This window comes from Drosophila tropicalis, unplaced genomic scaffold (assembly GCF_018151085.1).
Source record: "Drosophila tropicalis isolate 14030-0801.00 unplaced genomic scaffold, ASM1815108v1 contig_859, whole genome shotgun sequence".
NCBI classification, from domain to species: Eukaryota; Metazoa; Arthropoda; class Insecta; order Diptera; family Drosophilidae; genus Drosophila; species Drosophila tropicalis.
The window spans coordinates 10,633,703-10,657,461 of NW_027173353.1; the positions used below are offsets into that span (position 1 = coordinate 10,633,703).

General features: G+C 36.6%; 1 protein-coding gene across 1 annotated transcript in view; it reads right to left on the reverse strand.

Moving 5' to 3' along the window:
• Window positions 1–57: 57 nt before the first annotated feature.
• The window catches only part of Scr (Sex combs reduced), a 32,758-nt gene continuing 9,056 nt past the window's right edge, over window positions 58–23,759 (reverse strand). Inside the window, 1 exon segment of the mRNA XM_068296411.1 lies at window positions 58–2,459. Coding sequence (XP_068152512.1) covers window positions 1,744–2,459 — 716 coding nt within the window. The 3' untranslated portion in view covers window positions 58–1,743.

Sequence of the window (23,759 nt, forward strand, 5' to 3'; positions counted from 1 at the left end):
TTACGTAATTTAATTTATTTTGTTTTGCTTTTTGTTTTTTACCATTTTTATTTAAATATTTGTTTTTTGTTTTGTTTTTTTTTTTTTACATGGAATGCAGTTAAACTTTTTGCGCTCACTGTGCCCCTAACCCAGAAACAAACTACACCAAATAAAGAAAACGAAATAGAACAGAAACAATTTTGAGTGGTCTGAAAACTATGAAACGAATATAGAAAGGACTAAAAAAGGAATAATTAATTTGTGCTAAGTACAAGTATTTTGTTTCTTTTTTATAGTTGTCTGTTTTTCACTAATTTTTATCTCGACTACCTTTATAATAATCATAATTTAAGAATCTTATCAGCTATGGGTTCACATATGTGTATGTATATATATATATTTATATAGACTACCGATAAGTTCTAGAATGCACTAACCTTAGCTTAGCGAAAAGTACAGCATAAATAATTACATTACATTTAATTTTATGGGTTCCATTTAATTTTTTTTGTTTTGTTTTTCTCTTTTTAACAATTTTTCGCTTTTAAATACATTTTTAGGTTTATTTTTAAGATTATATTTTGATATTTCTTGTATGATGTAGGGAAAGAGAGGGGTGCTTGGGTTCGGCTGGGGGTTTTCTTTTTTGAAACAAACGAAAAATGTGATTTATTTGTATCTATACACATTTGTTTTTTGCATTTCATTCAAATAAAACTATTCTAAAGATTTTCGAAATTGCGCTACCGAGTCCCTGTTTGTTTTCCGAATTTGTTCTTCAGTTTTGCAATCGTTTTAGGTGCAAAATAATACAAATTAATGAAATTTTGAATAAAAATTAGTAAAGCATTGCATCATACATACATAATGTTTATATTTTTTTTTGTTTTCTTTAAGCAACTTTTAACAACACAAAAACATAAAAAAAACGCAATAAATTTTAGAAAACTTTGAAAACTTTGATTTCCATTTGTTTTCGTATTATTTTTGGACCTATTTACACTAAACAAGAAAGCCTTATATAGGGTTTTAATCTAGGATGTAGGATGTATTAAGTACAGAGACACATACACACACACTCACTCACACACACTCACACACACACACACATGCATACATATACCGTATAAAAACGAAAAACTAATGTTTTATATAAAGAAATCACTTTGAAATTATTGCAAATATTCATACTTATTTTGTTCGGTTTTTTTGTTTGTTTTTTCATCTTTCATTCTGTCTATTCATCATTTATCATTTGTGCTTTAGCTTATTAACTAAACAAATTTAGGCTAAATCTTAAGACTAACAGCTTTTCGAATACTGCTTAGAGAAAGAGGTTTATCCGACTGGTTGTGTGGGAAAAGTGTTGGAAAAGTGTTGAAAACTTTTGACAAAGTAATAACTATAGAGCCCAAGGCTCTAAAGATGTTATAAGGACGGTTTTGTATTATTTACTTTTCAGAATTAATTGAATACATGATCTATAAATTTTGAAAATTTTCTTCCAGTCTGATAAACCCAAACGAGTTGGGGAATCGAAGTGCTTATCGTAGTTCTCCCAACTCGTTTCTTAGCTTAACACGAATCAGTTGCAAACAAGAAACATTGATGTTCTTTAGTTGTTCCATTGAGATGTTCGGTAGATCGACGGCGTAGGCGTTTTTGTTGTTGTTGTTGTGTTGTGTTGTTGTGTTTAGTGTTTGAAATTTTTCTTTGTGAAGGGCAGGTATGGGTGTCAATGCAATTTGGTTTCGGATGGATTCAGCAGCAGAACATATTCTCTTTATAGTCCAGCTCTAGTTCAGACTCAAAGTCCGATTCCTGCTGCTGATCATCGTCCGTCTGCTGTTGTTGCCTGATGGTAGCCTGAGATCAGAACTCTTGCGGATATTTTATGCAATCGCCTGCATTGCCGCTATTGTTGGCACTGACATTGGTAAAGAGGGCATTCGCACCGTTACCATTGCCATTGCCAGCACCACCACCACCACCGCCACCACCAGCACCGTTATTAGCACCAACGCCACCACCTCCGCCTCCACCTGCCCCTGCATCTTGTGGACCTTGTGACTGATAGCCACCGGTAACACTGGCTGCCGCCGCCGCCTGATATGGTTCCTGATACAACTGATTGAGTCTCTAACCAGTACCCGAAAAGTGCCACGCGTCCTATGCGCTCAGATGCGCAAACTGTGACGGATGGATATCGAACTGATGATAGGGATGGCCATAGGGACCCATATGGTAGGGCACTATATTCATTGATGCCATTTTGTGCTCCTTCTTCCATTTCATGCGTCGATTCTGGAACCAGATTTTAATTTGCCGTTCCGTTAAACAAAGCGCATGGGCAATCTCGATGCGTCGCCGCCGCGTCAGGTAACGATTGAAATGGAATTCCTTTTCCAGTTCCAGTGTTTGATAGCGGGTGTATGAGGTCCGTTGTCGTTTCGTCTCGCCGTTGGCATTCACAGTACCTAAAAAAAAGAAGATATTTTAATAAATAATGGTATTTGAAAGTTTCTTAAACTAAAAATAAATTGATTTCAGATAAGATTTCAAAATAAAACTTTAATCTTCTTGCATTTTAGGAAAAAACACTATTTGTCCGCTTTCCAACTGGAGATAAAGAGGTTCCAAAGAATGTACGAAAGTGTAGCATACCTTTGTGGGCAATTAATATGGTTTTAATGCAACAGTTTGGCTTAAAATCAGAAGAAAACACAAATCAAAACATTATGATTATGTTGACATCCCGTGGAACATGTTTTGTGGGCATTTACTTTGCTTTTCGCTTTAATGATCTTTCTACTCTTTCAACATGGAATGCATTTAATTAAATTTTATTTTGCAAGCAGCAATCGCGGCAACTTTGTTAAGAAAAGTTCCATTTTATCAATGGGCCATGACCCATATAAAATCATTGAAGCGATTTAAGAAACTTGCGACCATGAGAGAAACCGTCCCACACCAAGGCACACACATGCGTTTGTGTGTGTGTGTGTGTGCTCCGATGAAGAGCAAATGTTGGTGTTCCCAGCCAGTCAGCAGTTCCTGTCTATCACATTGACTGACTGCCACACATTTCCCTCAGATCGAGCCAGATATAAATACTAGATAGATATAACATCTAAAGCATTGTCTTTTTAACTCTTTGTAGGCTGCTTTGTATTTCGGGCCGGGCCAATTGACTTTGGTCATAATAACACGCCACGGTAAATGGCTTTTAAAAAGTCTACTTTTGCCATAGAACCGCCCCCTCATTATGAACGACGCTTTTCGAACGCCCTCGTGTTCGAGTACGAGACACACAAACACAAACCAAAAGAGATGACAAAACTTTCAGAAGGGGGCGATCGACCACGGACACGGACGGAGGAAAACGGCAAATTGTCATTATATGGCAAGAGAATTCGTGGCGAGCGGATGGTTGTTTGAGGGGGCCCCAAAAAAGAGAAAACTGTGTCTTGTTATTTTCTTCTGCTTCTTTGTGTCTTTTTGTGTTTTTTTGGCAAACAACAACAAACTAAAGCAGCTGTCACAAAAGCAGAGGGGCAAATACCTTTTCATGTATTGTTAGAATACTTTTTCGTTTTTGGAATTTTCGTTGTTGTTGTTGTTTGTGTTGCTGCCACCAAATTGCACTTTGACACGTCATATTTATGAAATGCGCAATGTTGCAGAAAATCACAATATAAATGAGAAAATTAACTGCTAGTCAGAGCGACAGAGAGGGAATGAAACACGGCAAATGCCGCCCGGCTGAGTTCATGTCCACTTCAACCTTGCCTGATTGCCTAGAAACGCCTGACAGTCAAAGTGATAGCCAAGAAATTTGACTTTATTTAGATCTGATAGCGAAACAATTGGATAAATTATCGAAACAAAATGCTCCATGATAAGATAATTTTGATATCTGTAAGAGAAAACATCAAAATACTCAAGTTCAAAAGTCATTAAGAACTTATTCTATATTTTCGATCTTATAAAACTTGAAATAATCAAGGTCAAGAAATTCATATTTCTTTGTACAAGTTTGATAATTTAGAGTTTCTAATTTAAATTGTATTTGTTTTAGTTCGTATCAAACAAAATTTTCAGTAAGAAATTCCAATTCAAAGTAATGGAAAAGTATTTTAAAACAAGTGTTCCCACTTCTCGAATTCTTTTTATGCTTTTCAAGTAGCAGTTAACATTTTGTTCTAAACATTCCAGCATTTTATATATAATTACACAGGCCGAAAAGATTTTTGCTGACTGCGTACTTGGTTTTTGTCCATCACGTCCAGATTTTGTGAAATCTGGAGATCTGGAGTTGGAAGATAGGCACCCAAAAGTCTGCTATAGAAAGTTTTTAAAAAATTTTCAACCTTTTTAACATATTTTAGAATATAGAATATTCTATGTAGGAAAATTAGTTCATGTTTGCACATATAACTAATAAACAATTTCTTAGACGCAGCAGATTCCCATAATTCTTTGAAATTGAAAAACAGACAATTCTTGGAATCACTATAGCATACTTTTTGGTTCAAATTTTACTCATTATAGAACCATATCCAAAGTGTAAGATATTATCCATTTTAACAAAGAAATAACTCTTTGATATTTTGTAAATTTCTTTTAAGTCAAGCCATATATATAAATAGGATAAAATAATAATGTTCTTAGTACAATATTATGCTTATATCATGGAATAATATATTGCAAATGGGGTAATTTTGCAAATCCTGACGTGATGGAGAAAAACCAAGTACAGGGCCGTGATCAGCACCCCCCAATTACTATAGGAGACCTCAAAAATGATTTAGAACTGGAGAGATATTGATAGTGACTAGTTTATACAAAGTCAAATCCCCAATTCTAACTATATAGTCAAAAGCAAAACAAACAATAATATAATATACATTTTAAAAGGTATTTAAATATAAATTGCATTACTAATTGAAACGATTCATAAATACATGCTAATTTTATTGATAGTTATTTAAATTTAAGCATGTACAGATTTAAAAAATTGAAATAAGTTCTAAATAAAATGTAAACTATTTATCTAACGTTCCAATAACAAGTCAAAAGTTTTGTTTCCACAAAGTGTCAATGTTGTTTGGCGTAATAGTTTTTTCTGTTTTAGTTTTGTCGTTGACGACGACGACGACGAAAATGTTGGCGTAGAATGTGGCAAATGTGTCAGGCCGCATCAATCAGTAGGAGAATCTAAATGGAATTTCTGATTAAACTTGAAATTAATTACCACTCATTTAATTAAAATGAATTTGACTGTGAAGCGCCAACACACACACACACACACACCCTCAGACAGACACACACGCACACACACACATATGGGCAAAAGCGCCAACATCAAAAGCACTTTTCCTAGCCGAAAGAAAGAAACTTGGTCTAGATGGCATCCTCTCTTTGGTGAATGGGTTAAAACTAATGACCAAGTAAACAGCAAGCAGACAGTAACCAGACAACATGACCATCAGACTTCATCAGTCATGAGGGTGACAGAGACACAAAACGAGAATGAGATAGAGAGAGAAAGAGAGGGGGACAGTAACTGCTTGCTGTTGGCTTGAAATTGAATTGCAGTGAGTAGATATAGAATAAAATATATATACAACCAACTCTGACCCATTTCAGATGTCAGTCAGGTTATCAAATTTGATTGTGCAACCAATATTTCTAGTTGGCCATTAGCCAGTGCAGTCCTAGAATGGCCAAAAACTTTGCCAGACATTGTGTCAAAAGAATGATGCATGATGTGCAGACGTCAAAATGTTTTAGCAATATTTTTGTCTATTTCCAAAAGGAGTTACCAATTTCCCTGACCTTGCCACACACACACACACAGAGAAAAACTTGCTTAAAAATCAATAGTAGAAAGAACTTTAAGCCCAAAAGGACTGAAAATAATTTCAAAAACTTGGTATTAGGTGGCAATGCTCGGGGGTTGAATATTGCGAAATATTGAAAATGGTGAGTAAGTGGTCTGGGTACATTTGTGTTGGCCGTCAGACCATTTACAATTGTCAAATGTTGCAACTGTCATACTCATGTTGCAATTTGTTTACACAACATGCAACGCATCGCGGCATCATCTAAAACGTGGCAGACAAGAGCAACCGCAATCGCAATCCTTATTCGATGAGGTTTACTGAGAGAATTGCAAATCATTTCCATAATTACTCAACCTATTTCCCCTGAGATGGTTAGATAGTGGCTAATTTCGTATGTTCAATTTCCAACTAAAGATCAACATATATCCGATTGGAAAAGACAACCCATTGGGGGGGACTCTTGTAGCTCAAAAGCCGAAATGTCAACACTGTGGCCAAAACAGAGACTGAGAGACCCCGAGAGTGAGAGGAGGAGGGGCAAAACTTCTTACTAACTACATAAGTAGCGCAACATTTTCATCGTCATGGCCCTCCCCGGCCCTTTGCCACTGCTGCCAGCGATGAGTTGACAACGGCATCGTCCGGCACCTGGCATGTCATATCACTATCACCATGCGCGAGAGGCTGTGGATGGGAAATCGGGTGAATATATATACATACGAATGTCGCTTCTTGACAGCGCCAATGAGCGAACATTCGAAGCGTTTTACAAGTTTGTGCCCGTTTTTTCTTCTTTTTTTTTCCCGCTCTTCCCCCCTTAACCCCTCTCAGTCAACAACATGAGATGTCTGGGCATTTTGTGAAATACTATATAGACATATTGGATTTTGCATATATCTGTTTATGTGTATATCTTCTAGTCTCGAGAATGAAGAATCTGCTGCTTGTGTGTGACATTTGTTTAATGTTGATTTCGCCTATGTCTGCCCTCATGAAGAGTCTTTATCCTTACTAAATAGCCAAGAGCTTTACAACCTTTACACCTTTTCTTAGTGTATTCCCAAGTCGGCGATTATATAGAGTGCAACATTCTATTTGGCTGCCCACTAAGCATTTGCATTGCATGTAAGATGACGTCAAAACACAAGAGAGAGACCAGATCAGAGCACACTTGACAGACGCTTAACATATCAGTTGAAATTTGAAAATTTCTTGTGCAGCATGCAAAAGCCAAAGCAAAGAGCCAAGAAAAAGACGAAATTCTTTCAGAATTTATTAAGTGACGATGCCGCTTTCTGGCCCATTGGCTCTTCTGCAATTCAAATTGCCATTGTTCAGATTTACTACTCTCCTTACAATCCATTGAGTTTTGCATATCTCTCGCCGTGATTGACACGAGATTAGCATACATAAGACATGCACTCAACATCAGACCAGAAGATCAAGAGATGGGCCACTCTTGAGACAGGTTCAAAGTTAAGCAGAAAACCTTTGGCGTAGGTCAAGCTGCAAAACTAAAGTTTAATTGTTTTTTCCCTGTTGCTTGTCCAAATCAACTGTGAAGAAACACTTGCGGCTTGTCACAAACACTTGTAGTAGTCATTTGTCACAACGAACGAATGTACTGGACGAGTGACAGGGAAAGGAATACATAAATGGAGAGAAAGAGAGAGCAACACACTACATCGCTGAACCACGTCGTCATTGTAATCAGCAACGTGTGCGGTATAAAACTCAGCAGAATCAGCACCTGGACGTACGTACATACCAAGGTGTATATGAACAATCATCTGGCTGTTGGAGGTTTGATCTTATCGTGCAAATAGTGTTGAATCGACTTCAGTATACCCCTTAATCAAAGCACACAATCGAGGTGAGCTTGAAAACTTAAGTGAACTTTAATACAACGTTTTTTTGTATGACTAACTATAACATCGTAGAGAAATACTAATACTTAAAAGCTTTTTAATCGCGACTCTTATCTGCTGAGACAACAGCTGATTTAAGGATGTAAAACTGCCCCCTAAAGTATGCCATATGCAGTAGAAAAGTTAATTTTATGGTATTTATAAAGAACTTATGAAGTGATCCAATCAGAGCCATCTTTTGAGTTAACTAATACTCGAAAAGTTCGTCCTAGTTTTCCCAAAGTGAATTCTTAGACTGTCTATTGCATATTTTAGAGAACATTTTTCCATTAATTAACAATTCTAAATCTGTCACTAAGCTCGAAGGTTTAAATCTTTCAATTTTCTTTTAAAACATAAATCATTAACTACAAATCCAACAAATATTCACTCTAACTCACATCTAATTGATTACTTCCAGAAGTCTCCTGATTGTTTGTTAGACTTTATGAAGTTGTAACACTTTTAAATTGTAATTCGATCTACAAATTTTGGTCCACTTGTGCTGCGATGATCATAAATCATTTGATTTTTCTGAAAACTTAAGTGGCTAACTAAATGGTTACATTTTATGGCTACTTTGTGGCCAACGAGTGGCTAATGAGACGTTTACCCAAAAACAAAAACAAAGAAAAAACCATAAAAACCATTATCAATGTCAAAATTCCCACAAAAGATCATTTGTCATAAGTCGAGGGGACAAAAGAACTGAAGTGAACAGGAAGGGGAACGTTTAAATGTTTTAGATAAAGAAATTAATATATAAATAAAAAAAAGGATTATTTAATGGATAACTTATTAAATATATCTCGGAAGTTTTCTTCGTTTTGTTTCACTTTTCTTTGTAAGGTTTATTTGTTTTCATTTTCTTTAGATTTTTGCTTTGTGTGTGTAATATTTGTTCCATAAATAAATCAACTTCAGACATAGGAAAGATGCACAGAGATCGAGCGAGAGAGAGAGAGACAACTTTGGCCATGCTTCAACTGTGCTGGATGAAATAAATCTTTGGATCCGATCGGAGAGGAGATCTTCAAGTGAGAGAGCGAAAGCAAGTCAAAAGGGCCGACCATGGGTCGTTGAGGTCTGGGACATGTGCAGCGGCGGGTTAATTCCTTTCGAAAGAAGAGAATTAATCAAATATATATCCACAGAGTAGCACAAGATGTGTGCCCTTCCCCCAAGCTTCCCCTTCATTCCATCTGTCTCTGTGTGCGAGTTGCATTCCTTTGGTGATAAATGATGATGCTCGAAGTACGTTTTTTTTCCGTTTTCGTTTTTATTTTTGGGGGCAGGCGACAAATGATGTGACATTTCTGATAATGAAAGTGTTGTTGAAGACACGCGCTAAAAATACCGAAATTTCAAATAGAAATAGTTCTAGGACAACAGGTGTTTGTCCACACACCATTAAAGGACTATTAAATAGTAGTTACAGAAGAGAGCAAAATCGAATGAGTGCCGGAGGACGCACCGCATCGAGTCAAGACCATTAATCACAGCACTTAAATAAAGTGAGGAAACTCTAGCCACATCAAGAATATGAAAATACGCAACAATAAAGTTCAATTTTACTCTGCTTAAGAAAGGGCTAGACTTTTAGATACCCTGCAATGACTTTAAGATTATCTTTCAACTTTAAATATTCACAGAAATCATTATTTTGCCTCATACCCCCCTTTGGCTAGAGGGTAGAATGGGAAAATTTCAAGCATTTTCCCTAAAATTTGCCTACTTTCGAGTTGAGGAATTGTGCGTGTCCTTTGGGTTGTGCCTGCATTTTCCTTCTTTACTTTTTTTTTGTTGCTTTCCTTTCGTGTTGCCGTTTTGGTTTTCGTGAAAAATGGAAATTATGTCAAGAAGTAAATTGATTATTTCGCTTTAAAGCATTTTTCAATTTATATTCCGTGTTTTGTGTTGTCAACAAGACGACGAAACACAACATAATAGTTGCTGTTGTTTTTGTATTCGTTCGTGTTATTTTTTTATTTTTGTTATTGTTTTGCAAGAGCCATTGAAGTGAAATGACATCATGTGCACAGCAACATCACAAAAAAAAAGCAACGAAATAAAATGGAAAAAAAAACTTCTCTCAATATGTAGCCATATTCACGCCTTGAGCTTGAAAATTAGTTAGGGTCCAACAACAGCTGAGCTGATGCGGTTTGGTTTTGTGGCAGCAGCAAATTAAACGAACTGAACCTTGAAGCATTGAAGCAGTTTAAAAGGCAGAGCCACAGTGTGATTGAGCAGCATATGGTTTCCGGTTTACACAAGGGGCAGAGCAAATGGTTGCTTTAGGATGAGGGAGACTGTCTCGAGAATCGTCCCAATGAACCAATTCAATCGAAAATGTAGTAGAAAGTTTCGAAAAAACCGAAATTTAGCTGACAATTTGAGAAAATTAAAGCAAATTATGGATCTACCCTTAAAACTTTAAGTCAGTTATATTATATAGGTTCTTGAATTTCTAAGTCCATTCCTTGATATATCACAAATCACTCCAGAGACCATAAGTTTTACGAAATCTTCTTAAAAGTATTCTTTATTATATACAAAGGAAGACTTTTGAGATCACCTAAAGGCGTCTTTTAATGGATCTTCAGAATATCCTTTGACACCTAAACATTGGATTGTTAGAGCTAAATTTGTCTCTTTAAGGTTTGGAAAGTTCAGTGATGATCAAAACTTTGAATTTGACTTTCTCGACTCCCAAGATAAGATAATTAGTTGCCAGCTGGTCAATGGGTTAGCGCGGTCGTTCCAAAATCTTTAATATTATAGTTAGACATGTGTAATCCTTGAAGAAGTTGAAGATCTAGGTAATCTTTGATAAAGGAATTCCCTATTGCATAGTAATCAAATGTCATGTGGAAATAAGTCGTCAGATTCGTAGTGTAGTGTAGTATCTATAAGATATACAAACCTAAGTAGATTGAACGATTGGAGGTTATTGTAGAAGTCTTTCCATTGTAAGGTGAATTCAAATAGAAATCAAATAGATATTCTTTGCCATATTATTAAACTAACTACAGGTCATTTAAGAACCATAATAATTAAAAATTGATATAGTCATAAACTAGTATTGGCATTCCATTACTGTTCAATGGTGGAGTAGATTGATTTTAAATAGAGCATGATTTGATCTTAGGTCAAGTTTAATCGAGGCAATTTTTTCTTGTATTATAATAATGAAAATGGCCAAGATTGCATTTAAATGCCTCCATACTCTCATCAAAATCACATCAGCTAGCCGACACTGCAATTGATGGATCGTTGGGCAAATGATTTAAATGCCCGGCCATACGATGAATGAAATGAAACGAAAGGAAAGAAATATGAAAGATAATTGAGAACCTAACGCCATTGACAGTAGCCCTTGAAGCATTCATAAAAAATTCATCACAATTACAAACAATTGCCACAGGATGCGAAAAAAAAGGAGGCAAATTATTAATGGAAAATCAATGATGAGAGCCAGCAAAAAGGCAGGGCGGGAGAGCGGGAGAGCGGGAGAGATAGATGTGGAGGATCTTTTTAAAATTCTTCATCAATGCCCGTGATTGATTATACGTTGCAGTTACTCTGCTTTTTTTTTATCATTCCTCTTTTTTTTATGGTTTTGGTTGGTCCAGCGCCAGTCAAAGACCTCCGCACTTAATCATCGAATGACCAGAAGCCAGACGATGACGACGATGACGACGAAGATGCGGCGTTCATTCAACTGAAAGACGACCCAGAACCAGAACCAGGAACAGAACAGAACAGAACGGGACGGAGCACCAGGACCAGGACACTCATTAAAAATGGGTGCACCCTGCTGCAAATGCAGTCAACTAACTGCTAGACGAAGGGCAGAGGGACAGAGAGAGAGAGAGAGGGAGAGAGTAGCAGGGCGGTTTCGTCTGTTTATGCGCCTTTTACACGGGCAACCCAACCGAAAAAACAGGTTCCTTCATATGGGGACCCAAACTAATTTATAAGCGCATGCGCGACTGACTCGAATGTTTTGTATGTGTGTGCTCCCTACTCGGGAGCCCCATAATTAACTGAGGTAGTCATTTTGAATTCGAACATGAGCGCACACTCTCTCACACATGTGTGCAGCATCTCATGAGATGGAGAGAAGTCCTCCTCTCTTTAAATCAGAGATAAACGATAATTATCTGAGCGCAAAATGCGCGCATAAATAATTTGCAAGAAGTCACATTAAAATTGTATCTAAAAGATATGCTTTGCCTGATAACAGCAACAGCAAAAAAGGAATACTGAAGAACACCAGAATCATGGGGGAATCATGCTCTCAGAGCCATGTTGCAAAACTTCTCAGAGATGAGCTCGTGTCACGAAGAGGAAGGAAGATGAAGTATTTCTTAACAATGTTTAGAGTCACATGAATCCATTTCTTAGACTGAATTGAAATACCCTTTAAAAGACATTTCATTTCACATATAAAACTAGTTGGAAATGCGGTCAATGCCAGCTAAAAGGATACTCAAAGAATCAGTGATAGTACCACGAACTAAGGATACCCAGTAAAAGCTAACCTTCATGGTTTGTTTATGGTCAACTAGACTTTTCAGTGTAGTTCAATGGCCATTCACGTTGTCACCTCTAGTAATTTTGCCAGTTTCTTTTTTCTCCCCCCGACTAAGCCTCGGACATGTTCTTGAACAAGTCAAAAGCAAATTTTCTGTGGCATTTGTTTGTTTGTATTTCGTTTTTAATGTTTTTTTCTTCGTTTTTTCTGTGTTTTCAGTGATGTTCCCTGGGAGCCTGCGACGCGCCATTAAAAATTAAAAGCTCATTAATTATGCAGATAATTCATTTATTATATTTTCAACACAATAACAGTGTGGCCAGAAGCCCTCACCCCTCCCTGCGACCCACTCTCTCTGTCTTGGCGTGCTTGAGGCATAATTTGTTACTCAGCTCATTATTTTCCATAATACTTAGTAGCAGGATATATACAAGGTAGTCGGACGGAAGTGGCAACTGTTTCGAATTGAAAACAATTATTGGGTTTTCTAAGGGTTGAACTCTCGCAAGAGTCACGTGTCTCTCCCTGTCTCTGTCGCTCTCATTCTCCTCGTTGTGTGCTGCTGTCTCTCTTATACTTTTGGGGGGGCGTTTGCCAAAGTTTAAGCCCATCCATGGAAAAGATGAAGCACTTAAGCCCTTTCAAGTTGGTATCACATCAACAGGTTTTCAATTTGATTTTAATTGTTGCGATTGGCCATGGAGTTGCCTTTGAGGTACGAAAGGGTGAAGTTGGTTTTGGATTCAATGAGAGATGAAAAAGATTTATAGAACTTATTTCATAAAGTTAATGTATGCCAGACATACATCGCCATGTAACGGCACTTTAATCGTTGTAATCAACAGGTTATTATATAGTTATTTATTTATGTGGTTGGAAATTGATTGATTTTCAATTAAATTTGTAATGTTAATTCAATTTGTGCTAGATCAAACTTTCAATTATATTAATAATAATTAATTTGTTACCTTTACTTTTATATAATTTTTATTGAAAAGTTTATTGATGGACTTGAATTTGTCATTATTATATTTGCAGCTCTGTTTTCGTTTAGGAATCGCTTTAGAATGGCAAATAGTTTCGTTAGCAAATTGTTTTGAAATTGGAAATCAAATTTAAAATATTTTCATTTACTTTTAAAGAATCAAAACTGGGTTTTATCTGGGCTTCAGGTCAATAAATCTTAATAATTTACAAGATTTAAAATCATAGGCAGCACAAAAGGTGAGCAGGTTGTCTGTTTAGCTATTTCAAGAACCACCAAGTTCTATTATCAGCAGACTTCGCTAAAGAATCCACAGCTGTAATGGCCATACCATATCTTCAAAGCTAAAAGTAGTTGGGAATTCTAACTACATGAAGCGAGAAAAGAACGACAGAATATTCTAAAAACTATTAAATTGAAAACAAAAGGAAAAAGAGACATCAAATTTGATTCCGAATTGTCTAGAATTAAGAACTACAGCTGATAAGAGATAAGAGAAATGACCCTAAGTAAAGTTAATGTTACAACCTCAACCCACTCTGACCTAAGGGCAAAGGCGTATTACATACATGCTGTTTTTGTATCTGTTTTTAATCCGATTTTAATGAACAATATCTCATTTGACAGGAAATTTAATTCACTATCTTTCGTAGTTCAAATATAGTTATACTTTAGTGTGAGTTAGTGGCGTAAAGTGACGCCAAGCAGAGAGACCAAAAAATACATACAAAATTGAATTTTTCAATTAGCTCCAAATTGGACCCTGGGGCCAAATTGACAATTTGTGGTATGCAGTTTATCTTAGTTTTACTAGACCTAAAACTTTTTCTTAGGGTCCCAAGATGTACGATTAATTTTACAAATTTTGAAAGTGTCCTTTTGTTTTTGGCGTGTACGAATTTCGGGGCTTTTTCTCAAAATTCATTTTTGAAAAAAACCGTTAGAGATATGCCGACGAAATTTACAGAACATCATCTTAATAGAATGACCAATTGAATGCTATAAATTAACATAGCAAAACATTTCACTAACATTAATTAACAATCGAATGAAACCAGAGTAAAAGATAAAAAAAAACAAATTCTCAAATTTTTTGCCGCCACTGTATAAACTAAAGAAATAGAACATATTAAATGTACTAATAGGTTACATATAAAAAGAAAACAGGATAGATTTAAATTAAGATGATTACAACTAATTACGAGCGAGGAAGGACAAGAGCGAAGTTTATATTCCCAGAAGCGATGTTTCGGAACCGATAACGTAGCAAAGTCTATTGTAGTCACTACGTAATATGTATACGAAAAGGTTCATGCAGAGCCAAGTTAGTAGGTCAAGTAGGAATTGTAAGCCTTGTGAAATTGCGGGTCCTTCTAGATGGAACAGAAATGTTTATTTGGCTCAACAGCTCGGAAGAGTCAATCTCACCATTCAAAAGTTTGTAATGAAAAGTTACATCAAGCTGAATTCTACGATTAGTTCAAGAAGGAAGGTTAGTTAACTGAAGTCGACTAGAATAAGATGGAAGTTGTATTGTTTTTGTACAGATTCTAATTCGTTTTGATAAAACTCATATTGAGGAGATCAAACACATGATCCATAATCCAATAGGAGTATGGATTTTATGGATTTCTGGTTCTGGGGAACATCTTTTATAGTGGTTTTATTACATAGTTAAAAGATATTGCACTTCGTTCACGATCAAAATTGTCCGGCTTAGCCCAACCCTCCCCGTAGTATTCGGACAATATTGACAATTTATTTTCCGCCTTAGCTCAACATTTAAATATTAAATATGTTAATCTCCCGCCGAGTTTGGGTGTCAAACTTCTTGTCAAAGCTCATCTACCGGTTTCAATTTTTTGGTATTTGCTTTGAGTTGGCTTCCAGCCCACATGCTAACTAATTAAATGGAAACAGCAGACAGAGAGAGAAGAAGAAGAAGAAAACAAACGCTGAGCACTCGGGCGATACAACAAGGCAATCAAAATTAGCTTTGCTTTATTTTTTTCCTATATTTTGTTTTTATTTTTTATTTTTTGTTGTATATAGAAAACAAAAGTATTCAACATGGCTGCCATGTCAAAAGAGGAACAACAACAACAACAACAACAACTGAATGAAGCTGCGGCTCATGATGAAGATGAAGCTGACGATGCTGAAGATGGTGAAGAAAAAAAAAAAGTCAGGCGCGGAACAAGTTTTTGTTTCTCCTCTTTTTTTTCTCTCTTTCATGAACTTGCTACAAAGGTGTCTTTAAAAGGGTACAACAAAAAAAAAATCTTTTAATTTCGACTTTTTTCTCTTGCGGTTACGACGATGTGCAAATTTGCTGCCAAGGGGGGGCTGAGGAAGCGAAAAGGATGCAGCAGAAGAAGGAAGCATCCGACCGCCTTTTAATGAACCGCGAAGTGCAGACACAAAAAAGAAAACAAAAATTGAAAGTTAAGTAAGTTTCTGTAGCTTAGTGTAAAAGTTAAAGTTACTTTTGCTCCTTTGCTCCCCTTTATGATTTTTTCATCGCTCATGTCGTTGCAGTTGTTGTTGTTGTTGTTCGTTTTGTGGCCCCAAGGGCAGGCCGCCAACAAATTGCAATTGTTGCCATTGCATTTGAGCTGTCATTGTGGGGCACAGAGGCGAGCCAGGGCCAGTTCCAGATGCACACATATTGCACAGAGACATGGTTAAGAGGGGGTCGATATTGTAACTTAAATTTTCGGAGCTTTTAAGGCAGTTAGTGTTGCTTTTCCTTTACTTCCCCGACTAACGCTCACTTGACACGATTTTGGTTTAACAAGATTCTAAAATTTCCCTCATCCCCCGTTTAACATGAGCTTTATGTTATGTTCATAATATGTCCACTAGTTCGGAAATTCCGAAAACATATGGGAAACAATGATCCCAATGATCTAGCTTTTGAACAGATCAACAATAGACAGATGGCTATTTATGAGGAGGTCCTTAAAGGTATCGACATGAGGCGCAAACAGTCGCAGATGACTGACTTTTGATATTTCATAAGAAAAATATTAAAGAACTATTTAATTTTTTTGTTTAAAGTTAAGACAGTCTATTTAAATTAATAAATAATTTCATTTTAGTACATTTTTCGCTTACCACGGTTATTGCAGGAACCCATCAACCGTGTTAGTCTTCGAAAGGTATATAAATTGGGTCCACAAAGACTTAAGTTTCAAGATTCCCTTCCAATTACTTTCGTCCTAATATGTCCCACGAAATGCACAGAATTCAAGAAAGAAAATGAGGGTTTTCACACTTAGTCCTAATCATTTTAATACTGATCTTTTGACTTGGATGGAAACTAAACTAAATTTATCAATTGGATTTCTCGAGTCACTTGGTTTGGTCTTATAACAAAATAAATAAAGCAATTTCTAAGCAGAGGTTTTTCTATCATTTTAAGGGACCTTTTCGAGTTCATTTCATATGAATCACCTTGCTGACCCTTAAATTTAGACTCGTTTAGCACACCATAAACAGGAAAAACAACACTAACAGAAGCAACAACAACAACAACTGCAAAAACTAGATAGATATATGGCCAGGAAAAGCCAAGTGGAAATGCTAGACATTTAAATCGAATTGGCTTCAGGGTAACAGGGCAATGTTTATTCCTTTTTTTTTTTTTGTTTTTGTTTTTGTAGTAGTTTTAATCTGCAAAATGTAAGCCAGCATTGCACGTACAAGCAGTCAGTAGAAGATACATAGATACACACACACACACACACACATGCCACGCGTGTAACTCAATTTTCAATGGAGGTGGAAGCACACGTTTCCATCCGTTCCATTGTGGCAGGAGGAGGTGACACGAAAGGGGGCGGATTCGAGGGGGGACACACAAAGTTACTGCAAAGTTAAACCCACAAGACAGACAAACCACCGACTGACTGGCTGGCTGTCTGACTGGCTCGTGGGTTTCCTTTTTTTTTTTTTTTTTCTTTTTGCTGTTTTGTCTACTCAGTCAAATAGTTTTGCCGCCTGCATTAATAATTCACAATTTCATCTCGAATTGTATGCGATTTGTGATGGTTTTCCTTTAGAGGTTTGTGCAAGTTGAGCTCCGCCTGTTGCCGTTTTTATTTTTCGTGGTTTTTTCTCTTATTTTTCTTGCTCGTTTACTTTTTACACCTTGTTTTCCTGTTTATCATTTTTGGTAGGCAGTTATACTGTGGTTTCAATACCCCCAAAAAGTTTCGATTTCCAAAGCCCTTGTGAATATATTGGAAAAACTTAAGAAAGTTCAAGTTTCACATTACTCATAGGCTTGGACCCACTGTGCTTTGGTCATTTCATTTTAGTTAATGCGCAAAGGGATTAATATTCTATGCGTATCTTTGGCTAAAACTCGATGGTATAACTGGGGAAAGTGGAAGAGTGAAGTGTGGACTATGAGAGGGGGATGAACAGGAGTAACTGAAGCTGGCCGAGTCTTGGCCAATCTGCAGATGTGCGCCAATTTACGCCTGAATTTGATAAATTCCCATGCAGCGTTGCCGTGACATTCAGTTGAATTTATGGCTCGCACTTTTTCACCATTCAAATCGCAATTACTTTGCTTTATTCGCAATTTAATTTATCCCTCCCTCCCTCCATCTTCACCTCTCTCTCTCACTCTCACTCTCTGTGTGGAAAATGCAATCATGAAATTTTTATAGAGTGCAACTCTGCTTGAGCCAATGTGTTGTTTGCTCTCTAAACAAAAGCCAATACAGTTTATTGAAGAGTAAACAAAAATGAAAATTTTAGAACAATTTCGCGTATATATAGATATAGATATATCTGCAGGCGCTGCTGCATTTGCATCTATCAGCGCTGGCACATCATCAGTCATTAGTGGCGCCATTGTTCGGGGATCGGCAAATGAGTTTCCCCTCCATTGTTAGTGTCTGGCCGCAACTTTTGTGTTTCATTTCCCTCAGCTCACTTCTCCTTAGCTTTGTTTCTCTTCTCTATTTTATGCGCTTTTATTAACTTTGGCCAAAAACTGTCTGTGACCACTTGAAGGCATCATCATCATCATCCTCATCATCATTGAAGTTTTCTGGGGTTTTTGGGTAAACAATTCTTTAAGTAATCATTCATCTTTGGGCTTTAAGCAAAAACTTTTCTTCACTTGCCATCTAAATGGTATGTGTGTGTCTGTGTGTGTGTGTAAGGGCCAAGTTTGATTTGGGCTATATGATGAGTGATATTTTTTGTTCTTCTTCGAGAGGTCTCTTTATTTATATATAGATTTGACCTACAAACAAACATTCAGACATCTGAAAATCCCTAAAATATTAAGGTGAAATGGAGAGAAATTTATTGAAATACTCTAAATATGGGTTAACAAATTGGTAATCTTTTAGCAAACAGATATCACATCTGACTTCAAATCTGTCTTCTTGGACTTAAAAAAGGAGAAGAAACTCTAAAAAACATTGTTTTATCAGTAATTTTTAATTACTTTGAGCTCAAAAGGTTTAAAAACTTATTTAATTATTATGTAGTTGTAGTAGTTAGTTTTGATTTAAACCTTTAAGCTTTAAGCCAATGCTTTAGTTTAGTTAAATATATTAACATATCTAAATAAAACCAAAATGCTTAGCAAACAATTATATTATCCTAAGAAAAGAATTTGCATTTCTTTTTGTGTATTTTTTGTCGAATGCCGAATACCCCTATTATTTAACACATGAATTCAAATGAATTTTAATTCAGGCAAAGTGACAATTTTATTTGCTGAATGAGCCAACCAGAATTCATTAAGAACAATCAGATGTGGACAGGCGAAAAGAAAGAAAGCAACAACAACAACATCAACAAGAAAATGAAGAAAGAAGACAATGCGAATCTTCTTTTCATTGTGTCTTTTGCCAAAAGTTTATATGCTTCATATAGATGGGACGCAGATCTTCTGCCCATTAGCAACTAAGAATAACCAAAGAGATACCTAATAATAGAGGCTTGGGAACACCTTTTGGAAGCCGAATCAGAGACACAAGGGCAAAAGGGGGGATGGAATCATCGAAGCAGGAAAAATTAATTTATGTTGTTCTACTGCATTTTCAGCACCTTGCATTTTATTCGCGCTCTCCGACATTATAAAAATGATTGGCTTGCCCTCGTGCGAGGGGGAAAGGAGAGGGGAACGGGACCTTAGAAAGTCCGCAAAATGGAAAAGAACAAAAAAAATAATAATAACAATCATTATGATTAAATGTAGCTATTTGAAAAGTCGTGTTCCAAGTTAATGAAAATGTAATTGAGCAACGAATGCAGTGCGGGTTTGGTTCTTGTTTATCCCATTCCCTTCCTGTTCCTTGTTCTGGGCTGCTCTCCAGACATTGGTCCGAGGTGGTGTTGCTGCATGGTTGGGGGGCTGGCAACTTGCAACTGGCAACTGGTATGGCGGTTTTTTGATTTTAATATGGAGAGCAGAAGCAGGAGGCACCTTGGCAGCATAGACACAAGTAGCAGCAGCAGGTCCATTCCAGTGAACAGACAAGACACCCCAGACCTGATCAGACCAGACTCAAAAGAGGCAAAGAGACTTTCAGGTCCAAGATCATATTTATTTTTGTTGCCTGCCAGCAGCCTTCGTTTTTGTTGTTGTCGTATCTTGTATCTGGCGTCCAACTCGTTTGCAAACTATTAATTTTCTATAACATCCTGAGCATCTGAAAACGTGGCCTTCGGGTTGTGCACCAGAGCTCCAAGAGAAAAATCGACCAAAAAAAAAAAACGTAACCAAATGAAATGAAATCTTGGGCAAAAAGCGCCGTTTTTCCAAGACATTTGCAATTTAGATTTAGATGAAAAAGGCCATAAATGAAAATAATAATGGGTCGAAGGTGGAATAGTTTGTTGCAAATCTTTGTTTTACAAAGTCCAGTGATTTTCATCAATAATTTGGAGTTAGATACGTGCTGGACATAATCGATAGATAGAAATAGATAATATTAGATTTCCCCTGAATACAAACTATCTTTGGTTTATGTAGGTCGCTTGAAGAACTGAAACTTACTTCTCTCTAGATTGTGCTAGACATGTGAAACTCCAGCCAAATTGCCGAGACGGAAGATCCAATTGGATAACATTTGAAAATTTGGTGTGTTTCTTCTTCTTCTTATAAAATATATTGTATATAACAAAAAATCCCCACTAATTAGGGTGCGGTGGTTGGTCATAGGAATGCCACAGAAGACAGAGAAACCGACCCGACGACCGCCTGCATTTTTTGTCTTCTGTCTCTGCACAAATTTAATAAATTGACAATTTGTAGGGTCGTAGAGAGAGAAGGGGAGGAGGGAAAGTCGAATGGGTGGGTGCAGTATAATAAGCATTTGACATTTCGTAAGTGATGTCCCAGTGGCAGGTAAGAGTATGTATATATACATATGTATGTATATCTGGCCTCTTTGATGATCTGTTTAGACAAAATTTCGCTTGGAATTTTGCCAGTTTTTGTCTTGTCAATTAGACAAACGAATGCAAACAACTTCACAAGATTGCATGCGATATTTAGATCGGATATACATCCACATACCCATCTATATCTGATCTCGTTTAATGGATATGCTAAAGAAGCTGACATCGATGATGGCTCTCTCCCTGGTGAAGCTTTTGCAGCTTCTGGCCAAGGTGTTTCGCAGAATTCTCTCATTCTCGCCTTCGTGTCTAATTTGTGGACAAAGATGGCGTTTAAAATTTTATATATTTAAAAGAAACTGCATACATAAAGAGGGGGAAAAGTGGTTGGAAGTTGACTTGACGTGATTATAGGCAATCAGCTACACACAGTTCGTTCCCTCCGAGGAGCAGCAACATGCACTCAAATTTGCATAATTGTTGAACATGCTGATATTATTTTTTTTCGTTTTTACTGGACTTTAATCAGCGCTCTCCCTCCACCCCTCCTGAAACCAACCCTCCCATGGCATCCATATTTCGCCTTATTCATTACTATTATTTGTATTTGAGCTGCTTGGCACCTGAAGCCATTGTAATAGCAATGCCGAGTTGAGGCACAGAATTAATAAGTGCAACTAACACTAAACACGGCGTTAGTCGTTGCAGGGGGGCTTATGTTAATAAAGACATTTGCTGTCGAAAATTGAGTTGTGTTTTCCAACATGGACATCATGTGGCTGTACCTCATAAAGCATATGAGCTAACTAACTAGCGATTAAAAAAAAAACATCAAATTTTTAATTGCTTTAATTTGGCCAAGCACACCAAAAGTGTGGAGCACAAAGTTGTCGACTTTTTTTAAGGATTTCCCAATACATATATAAGAAGATATAGAATTGAGAATCTTTATGTTATCCCCGTTTACATAAGTCATTGAAATTTCAAATGAAATTATTCATTCTAATATAAACAAACAAATAATCTTCGTTAACTTTAAATCTTTAAAAAAGTATTCCCATTTCCAGATTTTACATCAGATATATACAAGTTGTTGCTAAAAACTCGGCAAATAATTCAAAGGTATTAAAGATCGTATTTTGAAATTTTATAATTTACTTGGACTAAGGATCAAAAGTTATCGGTAACATGGAATTACTTCGTTGGGTCCTTGAACTGGAGAGTTTTGGTCTATAAACATATTGAGGTCAATCTTCCAAAAGAAGATTCATTTCAATACCAACACACAACTTCGCCAACTTTTTTCGGCAACTTTTTTCGCTTCTTTTAGTTGAAATTCGCAACTAGTTTTAGCGTTGAACACATGGTATGGCTATTGCAATTCTGGATGATAGAACTTGGTGGTTCTTTACATGGCTAAACAACCTGCTTACCTCTTTTTGTGGGTTGCCTTTGAAATAATCTTCTTTTGGAAGATTGATCACAAGCCGGCTAAATTGCAAGGTTTGATTCAAATTTCAATAGGTCGTAGTCTAATCAGATAGCATATGGTTACTACTTTTCGTGGTGGTTTCCACTGAAAGTCCAACAATTTGAATAGAATCGAACGAATTACTGAAGTTTTGAATTTTCATGGACTTAATTCTGTTTTGTACTTTACTTTAGTTGTGCCCCCTTGAAAAGTAATTTAATTGGCATGTATGGGAATAAAAATATATATTTAATATAAGAATGCATGTCTCCGTCTTCGTGTATGTATATAGGGAACTATATAGCTGGCTGCGCTTCACATTGCCCTCAACAGAATATGATAGAATGTAATTAAATTTCATCGATGCATAAAAACTAGAGGCACACTAGACGGGGGAGAGTCAAGGCAAATTGTAGATGCAAATGTGTGCACATCTATTTGAGTATATGAGAGAGAGACAAGGATAGAGCGATGGAAAGACAAGGAGATGGAGATAAAACTTCATTTTTACACCGAGTTTCATTCATGATCTTTCATTTCACTTCAAACTGTAATTATTTTACCGCTTGCCACTTGTTCTAGCATTTGCATAACTGAGGCTTCTTGTTGTCGATCTTGTTGCAGTTGGTTTTTGCCATGTTGCTGTTGTTGTTGCTGTTGTTTGAGTGTGGCTGCCATGAGTTACAGATACATAAATAACAATAATAACAATATGGCCCCATTGATTGGAACTGTGCATGTGAGAGAAAGAGAGAGGGAGAAACGAGTTTCCATACAAATGGAAATGGAAATGGAAAAATCGCGTAACGTTAATCAATATGTTTGGCTTGTTATTTGCCTGACTTGATTGTTGATGTTGCTTGTGCAGTCGCTTTCAGCGTCTCTTTAATTGGCTGACATGTTGTGATTTCGGTTTGTCAAGTGCTGCTGCCCTGGAAAATGTCTGAATATGAATGAAATGCAATTTCCATAAGCTAGTTGGCAATTATCCAATACCAATTTCATATTATGAACTCTATTGAACAGCCGGTTCAAGGAGCAATTCGTGTTGAGCTATGGCAACCATCGTACTCATACTAGTAGTCAGTTGAAATTTCAGTTTAATGTCAATACAAATGCTTTCAATCAATTACTTATACAAGTATTTGTAAGTATTTCAAGTCTGTTCGATGAAATGGCTATAAAGAATCGTTAATTAAATATTTCTGTACCTCCTTCAAGTCAAACGAAATAAAATTAATGAGCCAACGAAAATGTCAAACAATTTGCTCTCTAATTAATTATTGCAAAAGACTACCTCCTGCCACCTCCCCTTCCCCATCCCCTTTCCTTGTATTAGCCATTTACCACCTGAGAACTGAAATATTGATATTTCTGCAAACGGGTCAATAGTTCAATAATCATCAACAGGATTGTCGTGAGTCGAAGAGACAGAGAGAGAGAGACACAGAGTGAGTAGGAAAGGAAAATTCACTACAGAACAGATCGCTCAACAATTTTTCGTTCACCAATTTCGATTTTGGAAAATTTTAAATATAAACCATAACGAGAAAGGTGTGAGATTTATATGGTAAAAGAAATGGTAAGGATGATTTCTATCTCTTGTAGTTTTATGAGTTATTGTGGGAGTCTGTGGGGTTGCCGGGGGAAACGC